Raw genomic sequence first — 15,038 nt, forward strand, 5'->3', positions numbered from 1 at the left:
CACCGACTGGCTTTAGCACAGAATTCCTCAAAGTATTGGGTACAAAAATTAATCTTCTAACATTTTAAACATGTTAAACCAGTATAGCCTTAGCTCAGAGCTGCCATCCACTCATTACAAAGTTAACATCTCGCTGATTTCAGAGTGGACTGGGACCCGAGGTAGTTTCAATGTCTTGCCCAATTTCTTATTTTGCCAATAGACGCAAAAACTCTTTGGAAAGTTATAAACAAAATTTTCGGATTTCACTATTCATTCTTACCAAACTTTAATTGGAGGTAGACACGCAGATTTAATCTCTTCCTTCTTTTCAATACTTTGTTCACAAAGTGTACCAGGAGACTGTTATCTGGTCAGACGTATACGTCACACATTTGATCAAATGGATTAGAGCTGTAAAATCTTTGTAAACTGTCATTCGTCTGAATATTTCTCACCCTTTCCAAATAATTTTGTGACCAGTTAAGGCTTCTATTTTAAGTTAATGTTAAATTATTAGCCATTAGCCTCAATGACCTTGAATATCTTTTTTTTTTTACATGCGTTTGTATAAATATCACTTTTCTCTTCATGCCGACGACATTCTCTTGTACATCTCCAAGATCAAAGCATAATTCCCCCTATTCTGTTAAAAAAACTATAATAAGTTCATATTATGAGCTGATTCTGATGAATAATCAGGCTATCTTACCATCCATTGTCCATAATAGACCTACTACATTTAATAAATCACATGTCGTCAGTCTGGTGCTTGGCAGTTCTATAAAATCTGGAATCAGATAAATCTATGTTGACACTCTGGCGATAAGTACTCCTTTGTATTTTGCCTGAATTAAAGAAAATGTTTTTCCTTATTTAGTAAAACAGGGATATTGCTCAAATTGGTGACCTAAATATTAGCCTTGTTTGCATGGATAAGAGCCATGTACAATAAGCCTGCATGAACTTTTTTCAAATAGCCTATTTACAAATTTCAACCAGTCTGAAGGATGTTGCCAACATTTAAAACCTTGATACATTACACAGATTTCTGTTACCAATTAAAGGTTACCATCAATAACACATTCCTTTTGTTCAATCAAATCATAGCCATACTTGGAGCAACAAGCGCCTTAGCCATTTTTCTAGACTTATTGACAAAAGCTGTTTTATTTGTAGTGCAGATTTCTCGAAAGTTGATCTTTAAAATGCATAAAATTGACTCTTCACTGTTTTATGATTTGTGGTGGGTGGAAATGGTTAAATTATTCTATAAGCAGAGACATCGACCATAAAACAATGCCTGAGGGAAAGTATGCGATTAGATCTGGGATCCAGGGGGCCTAATTCATTGTTTTGTCGTATGGTAAATGGTAAATTGATTTGAGCTTGTATAGCTAGTCTTCTGACTACTCAAAGTGCTTTTAAACCGCAGGTCACAACTACTTATTCGCACCCATTCACACACTGATGGCAGAGGTTTCTATGTAAAGTGACCATCAGAAATAACTAATCCCATTTGTACACATTCACATGCCACACAAAGAAGCAGGGGACTCATCAGACATGTAGCTGCAGGAGCTGGGGATCGAAACCAAATTTTATGTTACAAAACACATCTGATAACTTATTCAGTAACACATCAAGTAATGTCATTACACCATTTAATAGCCTATCTAACATGGCAGTTAGCTAGCTAACATTGCATAAGACATTTGTTGGTATGTGCGTGCCCATTTAAACTGGTATTACAAAAAAAAAAGTTTTTGCTGACATATGCATGTTTTTTGTGATAACCTCCAACTTCTGCAATTTATTCTGCTGATGAAACCATCAGACCCTCACATGAGGGACTAAAACAGGAAATGTGACTGAGCACAGTTAATAATCTGCATGTGATGGAATTACCATAATAGTTGAATTGAGTGTAAGCAGGCTGAAAGCACAGATAAACTTTTTTTTTTATCTCTGTGCATACTTTTGAAATGTATTTTCACACTGCTTTAATACTTAGGGAAAGCATATATTATTATTATTATTAAATTATAAGTATGGGCCATTAAAAGTACCGTATTTGCCCTCAAACCAAGAACATTTGCTGTAAAGCACCCAATGTGTTGTTCTGCTTGCTTTGATATCTTGATGCTGGTAGTGCGTTGGAGTGAACATTGTGGCAAACAGAAAAGGTTGAACACAGGCAAAGGTCAATAGAATGTAAATAACAGGGATGAGCGGTTTTAAATACAGCCAAATACATGTCATTCTTTCTCATCTGTGGTAATAACCACTGAAGCTTTATTATAAAAGTGCAAACAGAATAAAAACTAATCAAACATTTTCTCTCTTATTTTGGCATTCAACTTTTTAAGGCACCAGGGAATCAGTTTCCATGTACAAACTAGTGATCTGGACTGCCTAAAATGTTGATCAATCATTCAGTTAGTAAAGATGAGGCGTAAAAGCGTTACAATAGTGAAACCTACAGCTAAAAGAATTGAGCTAAACTGTCAGTATTAAGCAAATCAACTTGTGTCAGTAGAAACGCCATTAAAAATAACAATTCACTAAGGCCAACCGTCAAGCTGGGTCTGTAGTGAAGGGCGTACCAAGTAAAACACTAAAACCAAAGTGCGGAAGCTTCTTGTTTGGATTCATTACAATTAAATGTAAACCTTAAACATCTGGTGGTGCCTGTATACTAGTGTGATTGAATTAATTATAAGGTATCATATGCGTACAACTCTGCCCTTTGTATCCAGAGGTTTCCTGGATAAAGGTTAGATTGTGCTTTTGTTTGCAGGTCAGAGGCATGTTTGAAAACACGGATAGTGGTAAATGAGTAGACACAGTGATCTTTTCCCTGTGCTTCTCCAAGTGGTTCAACAAACTTGCCTTAGCTTTATGTGTTTCCTCTTTCCTTTCAACCCAATACATGATATTAGGGAATCCTCTTTTATGAAATGTTTTTAAAGTATCTTAAAAGTGATAAAACCACCATCTGTTGTCATGCTGCCTTTACGATTAAAGACTCCAGAGCTGGATGTAACAGTGCAAGAGTAACTCTACTTCTTTTTTTGTTCTCTGTACAAAATGTAACCACATGCCGGTGGGAGCTGCAGTAGATTGCACAAAGCGCCCAGGGTCACATCCTGACACGGGCGCCAGCTGATTTGCCACCTGGTCTCAGTCTCAGCCCAAAAACGTCAAAGTTGCCATGACGCTGAAGCCCAGCAGGATGAAGAGCACCTTGATAATCTGTCTCCCAGGGGAGTTGAGCTCATGTGGGAGGATCTCCATAAACGTGATGTAAACAAATGTCCCTGCAGCGAGCCCCTCGAGGATAGCCTGGATGAGTGCTCCAGCTGCTAGCCCCGCCTCCATTACGGAGATGCCGATGGCGATGCCTATGGGTGACATCATGGCGAACACTCCGATGTAAGCAGCCACCCATAACGGACTGACGGCGCTCTGGACCAGCTTCACAGATAGGCTGAACACGATGATGCTCTTGTGGATAAGTATAGCGACACAGAGTTCTAAAACCTGGAGAAAACACAGACATTTAATGGTTACTTCTTGATATAATGGACAATTAGAAAAACATCTGCACAAGTAATTGAAGAGTTTATGCAAATGTAGCGCAAGAAAGATTCATTTATTAACAGAATTTTTTACTCGGCTATTTATACAGTGGTAGCTTTGTGTTTCACAGTCGGCATCACTTGGTAATACTTTTTATGAGTAAGTACTCAACCCTTGGTGCTGTTGTACCTGGTGTCTGTTTCATTACTTGAAGTATAAATTGTATTATGTATCAATATGTATGTATGTATCATATTATCAGATATTGTTATTTTTTGGCTTCGTGTAGCATTGCAATATTTCTAAAAAAATAGATAAAGCGACTGTTTTAATTAAATGTTTTTTATCGCCTTAAATGTTGGGCTGAAATAATGTATTGCATTGTTGTCGTTTTTTTTAATGTAAAACAGGAGACAATTAGAAATCACTATCTAAATTAGAAATCACTATCCATACAGAAGAAATCCATTTGCTTCACAAAACCTGTCTTTTATTGCACACATAGGTGTTCAGTGTAAATATGTGTCCCTTTTGAGAAGTATATACTTCAGAATTTATGTCTCCTTTGAAAGTGAGATCTCAAATGAGTTTTTTTTCTTAATAGGTCAATCATTGTATCATCACTCTCTGAAATCTATTTCTTTAAGTAGTGGAGTACATTTCCAGCAAAGTAAAATAAAACACAACAAATGGTTTTGTATAGCTGAAGAGTCCTGAAGGCACACTGACAGGATGCTGATGCTTGTGAGGATGTCTTATGACCAGACAGACTCAGATCTGAACAGCATGACGTTGAGAGGTTCTGACCTGTGTCACGAAGCTGTAAACACAAAGCCTGCTTCCCTCTGTGTCTAAAAGAGTGCAGTTAAATATCATTTTAACTTTATTTTTTATAGCACTTTTCCACGCAAACGTTTACTACAACAGCCTGGGAGACTATAGTCTGGCTGTGCTGGAATAATTCATTTCCCCATTAGCTTGAATATCTTCTCACTGATTATTCGAGAGGCTTGTGGATTAAGCTAATATCTGGCTTTTAACCTCATAAGCTTCCTACACTTCAGTTTTGTGAACTACAACCATAGCACCATACAGCACAACACCAGGTAATTTTCATTACAACTTATATTGTCATTGATCATGCACACCGTTGCAACAAAGGATATTGACAAAAAGGATTGAAGGAAAGACCAAGTGCAGGGAATTAACCAGTCACATGATAAAGTTTATAACTGAATGGCTTTACACTCAAAGGCTAGAATAGGAGTACTGTGCTCTCAAGTTGATTATCCTCCATCTGAGAATTTTAAACAAAGTGTATCACATGTTATTAAGTGTGATGAACCTGTGACAGGAGGGTGATATAATTATTCAATTCTGTGTGGGAGAAAAGGAAGAGGATAAAACCATGCATTGTGTTAGTTCTAGCTGCACATGAGAAAGTCCATTTACATGAACTTTAAACAAACTTTAACCTCCCCTGGTTGGAAAGCCGTACAGTGGGCTTATGAATGGGCTTATGTGTGAGTGCAGAAAGTAGTTATTCAAGCTGTTTACTGTAAGTTGTTGGGCTTGTTGATGACTGTTCACATAGCATGGAAATGTGCTGTTTTATACCATTTCCTGCTAGCCTCAGTTGCCTGTATTCATTTTCTATTCTTGCATTTGTATTACAGAAACATCCTTGGACACGTTTTCTTGGTATCAACACAAAAACAGTCACCATTACACCATCCAGCTATTGCTGCATGCTTTATGCCTCAAATTAACAAAATTGAGTATTTCCATTTATTGTATTTATTGCCGTCTCACACGGACAGGCTCTCTGCACACAATGTGTGAAAGAGCAAGTTCCAAAAAAAAGGAAGTGTTTTAATGACAAAGTGTTTGTTAGACCTCAAGGATACACATTATGTGTGTGTGTTCTGGTGAATTACACTGAGTGGAAATAAAACTACTGTACTCTCTGTCTTCTTACCTTTGAGTCTGTGCTCTGCAGACCAATAGCGAGGCCCTCAAATATCGAGTGGATCGAGAGGGAGAAGAAGAGCATGAAGGAACGAAAAGGGGAGTGAGCGTTGAAGTCAACGTGGACGTGTTGGCTGCTGCCCTCCACATCAGGGTCCGCGACAGGGTTGTGCCCGTGTCCATGACCGTTCCTGTGGTCCTGTATCAGAGGCGCCCTCTCCTCCTGAGCTCCTCTCATCCCCCCACAGTTTAGGACCATCCTCTCAATGATGAGGACAGCGAAGAAGCCAGATGCCATGATAAACTCTGGAAGGGGGAAGTTGGTCTGTTTGTGACCACCACAGAAAAGATGAATATGTTTTCAGGCTTGGTCTAATAAAATTAAACTTTAGACAGACAACAGTAAACGATGTCTATGAGGACCCCTCTACATCAAGGTCAGACTGTTTATTCTAAAACGAAAGTAACTGGAAGAGCAGATTTACTCAAGAAGGATAAAGTCATTACAAAGATCTTATAACAAACGTCTATCACTTGTTCTCACATTATTCAAAGCATTTAGACACGTATTGTCCTTCACTATCTTACATAATAAATACGGCTGAAAACGGTTTAATTTTCTACTTTTTTATCTTAAACTGCTGAACATGTTTTTTTTTGACAATTCTCACTTTGGACTGGGCATTTTTCACTACTGCTGACACTTTATTCCAAAGGACTGATAGACTGATTCATTTCAGTGTAAATGTGTGATATATGTGAGGTCCGTTCCTGGACGTACCTCCACACTCCGAGCCTCCAGCTCGACGCTGATGTCGGACAGATAAGTGGGAATGATGTCCAGCAGACATGCTGCCAGGAAAACACCACCAGCAAAACAGCTAATCAGACTCAGAACTGTCCGCTGGATTTCTGCAAATGAAAAGAATGTTGTTTTAAAAAGCATCCATTATGTTTTACACAATGGTACCATTGTGACACAAAATAACTCCCCGAACTGCAAAGTAAAGAATGCATATTTTCTGATCATTAATAAAGACTTTTAACTTCTCATCAACTGGTTGAATAAAATGACTTAATGTATCACTGCCACTCCCTCCAAAAGGTGGCATATTTTTCTTTCGAGGGCATGTGACACATCTCGGTTACGAAAGAAGAAACAGAAGTCAAAAGTCAGCAGAGCACTGAAACACAAGAATGTAGCGGAGGAGAAATTATACTTGTTTCACTTCCATTTAAGAAGGACAAATTTCACTAAACAGACTCATTTTTTATCACGCATGAAAGAAAATGTGACCATATTGCTGAGAGGCTCAGGCTTCATCCCTTTCAGGTGACTTCAGCTAAGGCTTGAAAGAGGGGGTTAGCAATACTTCTATTTTTTTATTTTTTTAGCCCAATTAAGTTCCCTTAAATTAGAGAAGCAATGTATTGGTGCAGGGATGAATAAACAGAGACAGGAAACAAGAAAATAAAACGTGCTTATAATTGTGCATCATCATGGTTACTGACTGTGAATGATTGGGACCAAGCATATAGTAAACCACTCCATCAGTTATCACTAGTAGTCTATCAGCAACAGCTAATAGCGTTGATAAGACTATCTAGAATTAAAACATGTGATCAGAGAGTCAGACGCATCATGTAATGTGAGGAGGGTTCCCCTGTACCAAACTTCATTCAAAACTCCGGCAATTTGAGGTTAGGCTTATTATATGCGGATGTAAATACATAGAAGAACAGAAATTAAAAGTACATTATCATCAGTGCATTTCCTGTCTTAGATCGGCAGCTGTTTCCAAAAGAAAACATAACTCTAATCAAAGTAAAAAGTCACATTTATTGTCTATAACCCTCATTGTTTACCTCCTGATGTAGACGACTACTGTCCCCTATGAGGAGGCTGTAACATCCATATTAGTGTTTTATGTTTTCAGTGTTTTATATAATATTGATGTTAGACTCTTATATTACACAAATAATACCTACCTGTCGCGTTTGTGTCTCTGAACCACAGGACTCGAGCTGGGATAAATCCAAAAAGGAGAGTCAAAAACAACAAACCAAACAGAGAGCCTACTTTCACCCCGAGCAAGTAATCCATTTTTTTTTTTTAGCATTAATTGTCAGAAGAATAAGGTAAACTAACTAACTGTATTCTCATTTGATACGCTATGAGGCAAACCGGAGCCCAAGACGATAAGAGTTTCACTGGAGAAAACAACAACCTTAGTATTATATATGGAAAGCATACGCTGCGCTGTTTGGACTACGGTGGCCTACAAGGCTAAAAAAAAAAAAAAACGAATCGCGAAAGTAATGAATTGTAGTTCTCTCGCCTAAGCGCTTGATAAATCCTAAACAAGTGCCCTTAATGGGGCTTGCTGACCTTGTTAAATACACGTAATACACATAATACAACTTGGTAGTAGGAAAAATAGCATAAAATCTAAATAATGATGATTAAATATGATGCATAAGGCAAAAATGTATTTACTTAAGTGACAAACTTCAATTAGAGATGGGCCTTTAAATATTTTCAAACCAAGCGGGTGCCTAGCAAAGATGGGAAAGACTATGATAGAATTGTACATTTAAATTTTACACCAGAAAGAATATTTCACAGTGTACAAAATTGGGATGGGCATTAAAAAAAATACAAACAAATGAGAAAATTCTTGCTTTTGTAAGACGGCCTACTCATGCCAACCTGCTGCACTTTTTTTTTTTTTTACTTATTTGTGATCTGCAAACTATTTCAACAATAAATGAACCTCTAATTAAGACCTGCCTTTATTTCTCAAAACTTGCAGCAACACCAGGCTATGTGTGCTTTAAATGTTTTTTTTTATTTTAAGTGTTATTTAAAGTGTACTTGAGGAAAATGAACTGTCAGCTGTGATTTTAAACTAGTTCTTTTAAACCTTTAAACCCCACTCCAGGTTTATTTATCACATGTTCTATTTTAGCTGAGTTTTGGTGAGAAACAATTATTCTATGATAGAAAAGTCTTATTGTAAAGACATCACATTTTTCCTGCTGTGACTGTATTCATTATATATTTTGGAAATGGCCAGAAGGTGGCCCCTTGTCACCAGTGATCGCCGCTTCAGCTACCACAAGAAGACGACGAGTTGATGACGTCGACTTTAAGCGCCGGAAATGTTGACCCCAAGAAATGCCAAATGCTGATGTGTTACAAGAAATTACAGCGCAGAGAGACTTTTTGAGTTTGTTTTTTTGAATGCAGTAACTTAATAAAACGGAGAAAGACAGCGTCGGGTTTACAGGTCGATGTCAAAGACGACGCAGAGAAAGAGATCAACAGAGAGCCGATGGCGGTGAGACACTGAAACACCTGCAGAAACACATACATGTTTACTTATTCACATCGGTCTATTTATTCATAAAACTTCATTCTAAGTGATGCTGCAGAGCAAAGCGACTACATTGCAGTGAAAAGTAGTTGTAGAAGAAGCAAACTAGGGTCTGTTTTGTAAATAATAAAGACGACTAAATGTAATTATCCTGTGTTTATCCTCCACATGAAGTTAAATCTCAGTTTTGATCGTTTAAAAGAAAGTGACAAACAATAATCTAAAACTGACTTATTGCTTTCTGGATATAAGGTGTGCATCTATTCAGATATGTGTTCATGCAGGTGTTAGAAAATCATTACTTCTAAGGTTTGGTTCATTCAACATTAACCCTTCATTATCACTAAATACAGTTTTTAAATTCAATGCAATTTTCGTTGTCTATCATATTTCATACACATGTTATAATAATAATAATAATAATAATAATAATAATACATTTAATTTGTAACGCACTTTACATTTTTGCAAAAAAAAATCTCAAAGTGCTCCAGGAAAGAAAAGAAAATAGAAATAAAACAAATGTAATCAACTAACGAAGCTAAAAGCAGAAGTCTTTTTGTTAAAAAAGTAAATGTGCTTTACAGAAGACACAAATAACCAAACACAATAAAACTTGTAAATAAATGAAGAAATAGATTAAAAGCACACATCAGAACACATGTATGTAGTTTAAGTGGATACCAACAAAAAACACAGCCCTGTAAAATCAGCATAGTATAAATGTGACTAAAATCTACAGTAAAAAGTTGATAAAAATTAGAGATGTTGAGTTAATTAATTTGCTTTGGAAGACTTACGTGTTTTGAAATACACATTGTACTTTTTCTTTTTCAGGAAACATCTTTTAGAGGATGTATCTGTGACTCAAACAGTCGCTCTTATCAAACTTTCCAGCGTTTTAACGAGAGAGTTTGAATTGTGATCAAGCTGGTGTAGTATTTATTGGAACCTTATGTCTGGAAGTAGATCAAGTAATCCTGAAGTTTTGATTTATTTTGTGATGTGACGTTATTTTGTCTGATTTCCTGTTTACATGGAGAATTTATATTTGTAAATCCTGGGATGCGAGGCCGGTTAAAATCCATAAATCTTCAGGTTTACAGATTAAGGAAGTTGTCTTTGTTATTACCTGAGATTAATTTTACACATTAAGTTACAGTTAGATTTTTAATAAGTAAGACGTCTGACCAACTATGACACAAAAAGGCATTTCGGCAGAGTTATTTTACACTTTACTGAAAGCTTTGATTGGTTGATATTGCTGAAACTGTTCTTTTATTTGTTTTGCCCTGCAGCCCAAAGGTAAGGTCGGCACGAAGGGAAAGAAGCAGATCTACGAGGAGAATGAGGCAACGCTGAAGTTTTACACACGAGTCATCCTCGGAGCTAACGTAAGGACATTATCGTGTTGTTTAACTGATAAGGCTGACCTTGCAGTCCTTGAATGATATGTGATATAAACATCAGATCAATGATTTATTTCCTGTGTGAACTTTCTTCCACTTGGATCATGGTTTTGTACACTTTTTCAAACTTCCTTTCAGCAAGCTGTCGATCATCCATGCAGCCAGATGTATGTTTCACTGCTAACACCAAACCCGACGACAGTATTGATATGATGTTCTAGGTGTCGATAAAACTTTACTCGTCATGGTAACTGTTGTTACTGTCGATTCAGTCATTTGTGAGTTTGGTGAGAAATATAGAGTATATCTTTTATCCGAGGATAGCGAGGTGTAAACTGACTGCGACACACAAAGTATACCAAGGTTTTTTTTTTTAGCTTTCTGAGAGATTTCACAAATTCAAATAATTGTTTCATTAAAAATAATTAAAATAAATTAAATTCTCAGAGGTCACAGTTTAATCCCTTTTCCTTATAGATCGTTTCCATATACACATCCTAACCCTGTCAAATATGTAAAACAGCAAATTGCATATTTGAGAAGCTGGAGCCTTGTTGATTTTTATTCATCAAGTTACTGAACTGCTCACTTAGCAAAGTGGCTGCAGATGAGTTTTCTCTTGCCAATTAATGAATCACTGGACTTCTCATTGCAGCTCTGTTGTACTGTCACAGCATTCCACATTAGTAATAAAACGCTATTCCACAGGCTATTTATGCTGCTGTAAATCTTTTGGTTTTCTACAGTTCATCTACATTTTGGACATGGGTGAGTGTTTGTTTCATTTTCTCAAATCTTTACATGTTTATCTACGTAGTAATATGTTGTTACACCACTAACCTGACTGCTCCTAACCCTTGTATTCCTGCAGCTGTGGCTCATGTTCGCACTAGCGGTGTATGTCGGGAGTTACCGCTCCATGTCAGCCATGGCCAAGCCCGTGTTTGCTGAGGATGGAAGTCTCCTGGACGGAGGAATAGACTTGAACATGGAGCAGGGAATGGCAGAGTAAGTGAGCTTGAAGGTCTATTTACACTATTAAAACAATGTATCAGCCTTTATTTAAACTGGTCAGTGTGCATACAGTTAATGTCATTTTAGGGCTGCTTTCAGATGTTACTCTGCTCTCCTGGTTTTGATACCTCTCATCTGTCTACATTCAGTCTCTCCTAACCAGCTGATTGGTTGGGTGTTTTGAGGTCAGGAAGCTTTGCAGACCTAACTCCTGGCCAGGAATACAACCCGCCCTCCTCCACTATATAAATTACTTCATTGATATTTTTACCTGGAGGCAACAGTGCTCTGCAATCAAACATCAGTCTGTGCTAAGATAACGAAGAACAATGATCCTGAGACATGCATAGAGTTGTCGGGGATTAAATCTAAATATTTGTTGTTGTTTATTTCTGTATGAATACATATTGTTTACTAAAAGATGATTACAGCAGAAAAGGTTATTTTCCAAAGGAATTGTGTATTTATATTAAGACGTTTTGGCAACATATTTTTCTTTTGGACTTTCTGAAGAGGATAAAATGTAAATATTTGACTTAATATAGTAGAATACAAATAAACAAGCAGTCCTGTCATTTTGTTTATCTGGTTTAATTTATTGCTAAACAGCACATAGTTTGTTTATTTGAGAACAAGATTTGTCAGTGATAAATAATTGTCCTTGTGTTCTTGTTTTAGGCACCTGAAGGACGTCATCCTGCTCACAGCCATAGTTCAAGTTCTCAGCGTAATCTCGTCTTATTTTTGGTATCTTTGGCTGCTGGTAAGAGCTTTTGTAGAAGATATTGTATGCCCCATTTGGTGATATATGTCTCATATTATGTCTCATAATTTGATCTTCTGTGTGTGTGTCAGGCTCCGGCGCGTGCCATGCACCTGCTGTGGGTGAACTTCCTGGGCCCCTGGTTTATGGCAGAAAGCCCGTCGGCACCTGAGGAAGTGAATGAGAAGAAGCAGAGAAGACAAGAGCGCAGACAGATGAAGAGATTCTGATGCTGCAGAGCAGACAGAGCAGTATTTTTATACATGGAATCTGATATACAGATAGCGAGTATCTCATAAGTTATTCAGGAAGAAATTCCGTTATTAGGTTAAAGTCAATTTAAACCTGATACTGTGGAATATTGTTTTCCATGTTTGTTTTCTTTTCCGCTTTTCTCCTAAAATTTAATTTTCTTCCAAAATTATAAAATGAACCGTTCCCTATTAAGTTAATGTCACGGCCCAAATATCATTTATGCTCATGCAGAGTTTTAAGAGTTTTTTTTGTTGAACAAACTTGTCATCCCCCCCCGAAGATTTCCATCAAATATAACCCCCAACGATCCAGTGCCGCAGTGTTGACAGAGAGTCAAACCGTCGCCAGCTGGAAAAGTCTGTCAGTGCAGCTTTCATCGTGGCATGTCTTTTTTATTTGTATTTAATTTAATTTTTCAATTATTGTTTGATCCAACAGATTCTTCAGTGAGCCCTCACAACAGAGCCACAAGATTGTTTGTAAGCTGTTAAGTCTTATAAATACAAGTTTTAAGAATAAAAGGAACATTTTTGCAATAACATAATTCTTCCAGACTGTTTAGGGTTAATCATGATATGATTTTCAAGATTGATTTTTGTTGTCAGCAAATTGTCTTTTCATTTGTGCTGTAGCTACAGGAACATGAACACAAATGTGACAGGGAAATAGAGAGAGATAATGACTAATAAGAAAAGATAACAGTTTAGACAAAGAACAAAAACATACAAAATAGTAAGACAAACAGAGCAAACAATCAAAGACAAATTAAGAGTTTTTTTGTAGCTAAAATGACAGAATGATTAACAGAAGATACTTGAGGGATTATGAATAAATAGATGGAAAGGAACACGGTGGAACATCAGATTAAAGTCATTGTTTTCAGCACTTCAAAGATCTTCATATACATCACATATTTGGATAAGAGCTGACATATCAGCGCAAAGAGATGACAGTTTAAATCCTTGAATACTGAAGAAATGCCAGCCACTTGGCACACAGATATTTTCAACATTTCTATTTCCATCCGGTAAGCTGAGCCTCATTGCCCTGGAGGGGGAAGCATTGTTTATTATCAAGTTTACTAAGTGTCTTTACTCTGTCTATCACGTGTTGACAAAGTGTATTCAGTGATTATGTTCCTGCTCAGACTCCAAAGAGAATGAGTGGGCTGCCAAAGCTCTGATCTGCTCCAAATATAATTACAGATTTAGTATTATTGTTGCATCCAACAAGCTGCAGCATGCAAACTTCAAGTGTGATGGTGTGAATCCTATTAGAATAAAAGGAAAAAGCAAAGCAACTACCACACTGCTTTTAATCCAAAACATGCTCTTTTTTTTTTTTTTACCCAAGTTTAAGCTTTTCCTTAATGTCAATATCCCTGCAAGCTTTTATGAAATGACTGCTTTTACTTTGCCTGTGTCCTGCCCTCCTTCATTCCAGCCCTGTGGTCCTATACTGTCTCTATTATAGGGTTATAAACAAAGTAACCAAAATTAGAGCAGCACAGCATCCAGTTGTCAGGGCCGATCCCAGATGTGGGCTTTGAGAGGGACCATGTTGCAATGTAATTTACCACTGGGGCCTCTCACTTGCACGTAACCCCACTCCCTCAAAACTTACATATGTAGTCTGTGTTTTCTGCAGGAAAAAGTGCAGAAATGGGCATTTTGATTTATGTTTATCTCAAGTCTGCTTGGAAACTCCCCTGTACACATATAAAACATGTCCCTCAAGGCAGGAAAGAGGACGCATGATTGTGCTTGCTTTTAAGGTTTTGCGTAGACAATCTTGCCTTTCCCCTTTTCTTAATAACCCCAAATTATCCCTGCTCTTACTTTAAGGTGCAACATAAAATAGAGTAGTATCTCCTGGAATAACCCCTGTCATGGCTTCTGATTTAAGATGGAGAGAAAAGTGGGAGAGAGAGGTTCTTGTTTACCATGGCAGTAAAAAAGGGTTCATCCTGACAAGATGAAATAAGGAAGTTGAGGTCATTTTCCAGGCTCTATGTGCAGCTTTGCTTGTTATAACCCCCACCTCCATCCGCCTAAAATGTTTTTTTTTAGAGTAAAATAGCTTTTAAGTAAACAAAATTAGATAGATTGAAATAGAGAGATCCGCCGAAGTAGAGCCTTTTGTCTCATTGGCTCCAGCAGATCTTGGCCTTCACATTTTAGATCCCTTTACACTCCCAGGGCCAGACAAAACAGGAAATTGGGGGGCATTTGGGCAACAGGCGAGCCTTTGACCCTTGAACTGCAGCGCTCCCCTTACTTTGAAGTCGAGAGAGAGAATCACAAGTAATTACATACGATGCAGAGTGTGTTCCCTTGAACATTTAGCCTCCCTTGTGTAAACAGAATCAGCGCTCTCTGAGTGTGTTTGGCTGAGCTGTGGGTGTAGTCTGCCTCAAGTTTATAATCTGTGCTCTGTGTTGACCGTGTTTGACTCAAACTACGACTGACCCAAAAACTTCTCACAGTTTGAGGTTGCAGTTTATTTCATTTTTTTTTTTTCAAGTTTTCCTTAAGGTTAAAGATGACACCAGCAGGCAGCTGCGCTCACGGATCCGGCTGTAGCCTTAAAAGGAAGCTGTCAAGAATTCCTGCAGCATTTGCTGTGTGTGTGTGTGTGTGTGTGTGTGTGTGTGTGTGGGTGTCTGAAAGCATCTTGTGCGCCAGACTTGGT

At 37.6% G+C, this 15,038-nt stretch overlaps 2 protein-coding genes across 2 annotated transcripts; one reads left to right on the forward strand and one right to left on the reverse strand.

The window, feature by feature from the left end:
* Window positions 1-3,091: 3,091 nt before the first annotated feature.
* slc39a1 (solute carrier family 39 member 1) lies at window positions 3,092-7,738 on the reverse strand. Its single transcript, XM_061033252.1, has 4 exons — window positions 7,519-7,738; window positions 6,311-6,441; window positions 5,540-5,854; window positions 3,092-3,522 (listed from the first exon to the last, which is right to left on the reverse strand). Exons 1-4 carry the CDS (start codon window positions 7,631-7,633, stop codon window positions 3,169-3,171), a joined length of 915 nt encoding a protein of 304 aa, XP_060889235.1. The 5' UTR covers window positions 7,634-7,738; the 3' UTR covers window positions 3,092-3,168.
* Window positions 7,739-8,667: 929 nt separating this feature from the next.
* On the forward strand, window positions 8,668-12,891 carry tmem208 (transmembrane protein 208). The gene is made up of 6 exons (XM_061033265.1): window positions 8,668-8,870; window positions 10,205-10,300; window positions 11,024-11,083; window positions 11,187-11,323; window positions 12,008-12,092; window positions 12,185-12,891. Exons 1-6 carry the CDS (start codon window positions 8,865-8,867, stop codon window positions 12,320-12,322), a joined length of 522 nt encoding a protein of 173 aa, XP_060889248.1. The 5' UTR covers window positions 8,668-8,864; the 3' UTR covers window positions 12,323-12,891.
* Window positions 12,892-15,038: the final 2,147 nt, after the last annotated feature.

This window comes from Labrus mixtus, chromosome 1, assembly GCF_963584025.1.
Source record: "Labrus mixtus chromosome 1, fLabMix1.1, whole genome shotgun sequence".
NCBI lineage: Eukaryota > Metazoa > Chordata > Actinopteri > Labriformes > Labridae > Labrus > Labrus mixtus.

Coding starts and splice junctions, on each gene's coding strand:
- slc39a1 (XM_061033252.1), bottom strand. CDS start 7,633: ATGGATTACTTGCTCGGGGTGAAAGTAGGCTCTCTGTTTGGTTTGTTG. Junction 5,855..6,310: donor TGGAGGCTCGGAGTGTGGAG/GTACGTCCAGGA, acceptor GGTCACAAACAG/ACCAACTTCCCCCTTCCAGA. Junction 3,523..5,539: donor TGCAGAGCACAGACTCAAAG/GTAAGAAGACAG, acceptor TGTTTTCTCCAG/GTTTTAGAACTCTGTGTCGC.
- tmem208 (XM_061033265.1), top strand. Junction 10,301..11,023: donor GAGTCATCCTCGGAGCTAAC/GTAAGGACATTA, acceptor GCTATTCCACAG/GCTATTTATGCTGCTGTAAA. Junction 11,084..11,186: donor CATCTACATTTTGGACATGG/GTGAGTGTTTGT, acceptor GTATTCCTGCAG/CTGTGGCTCATGTTCGCACT.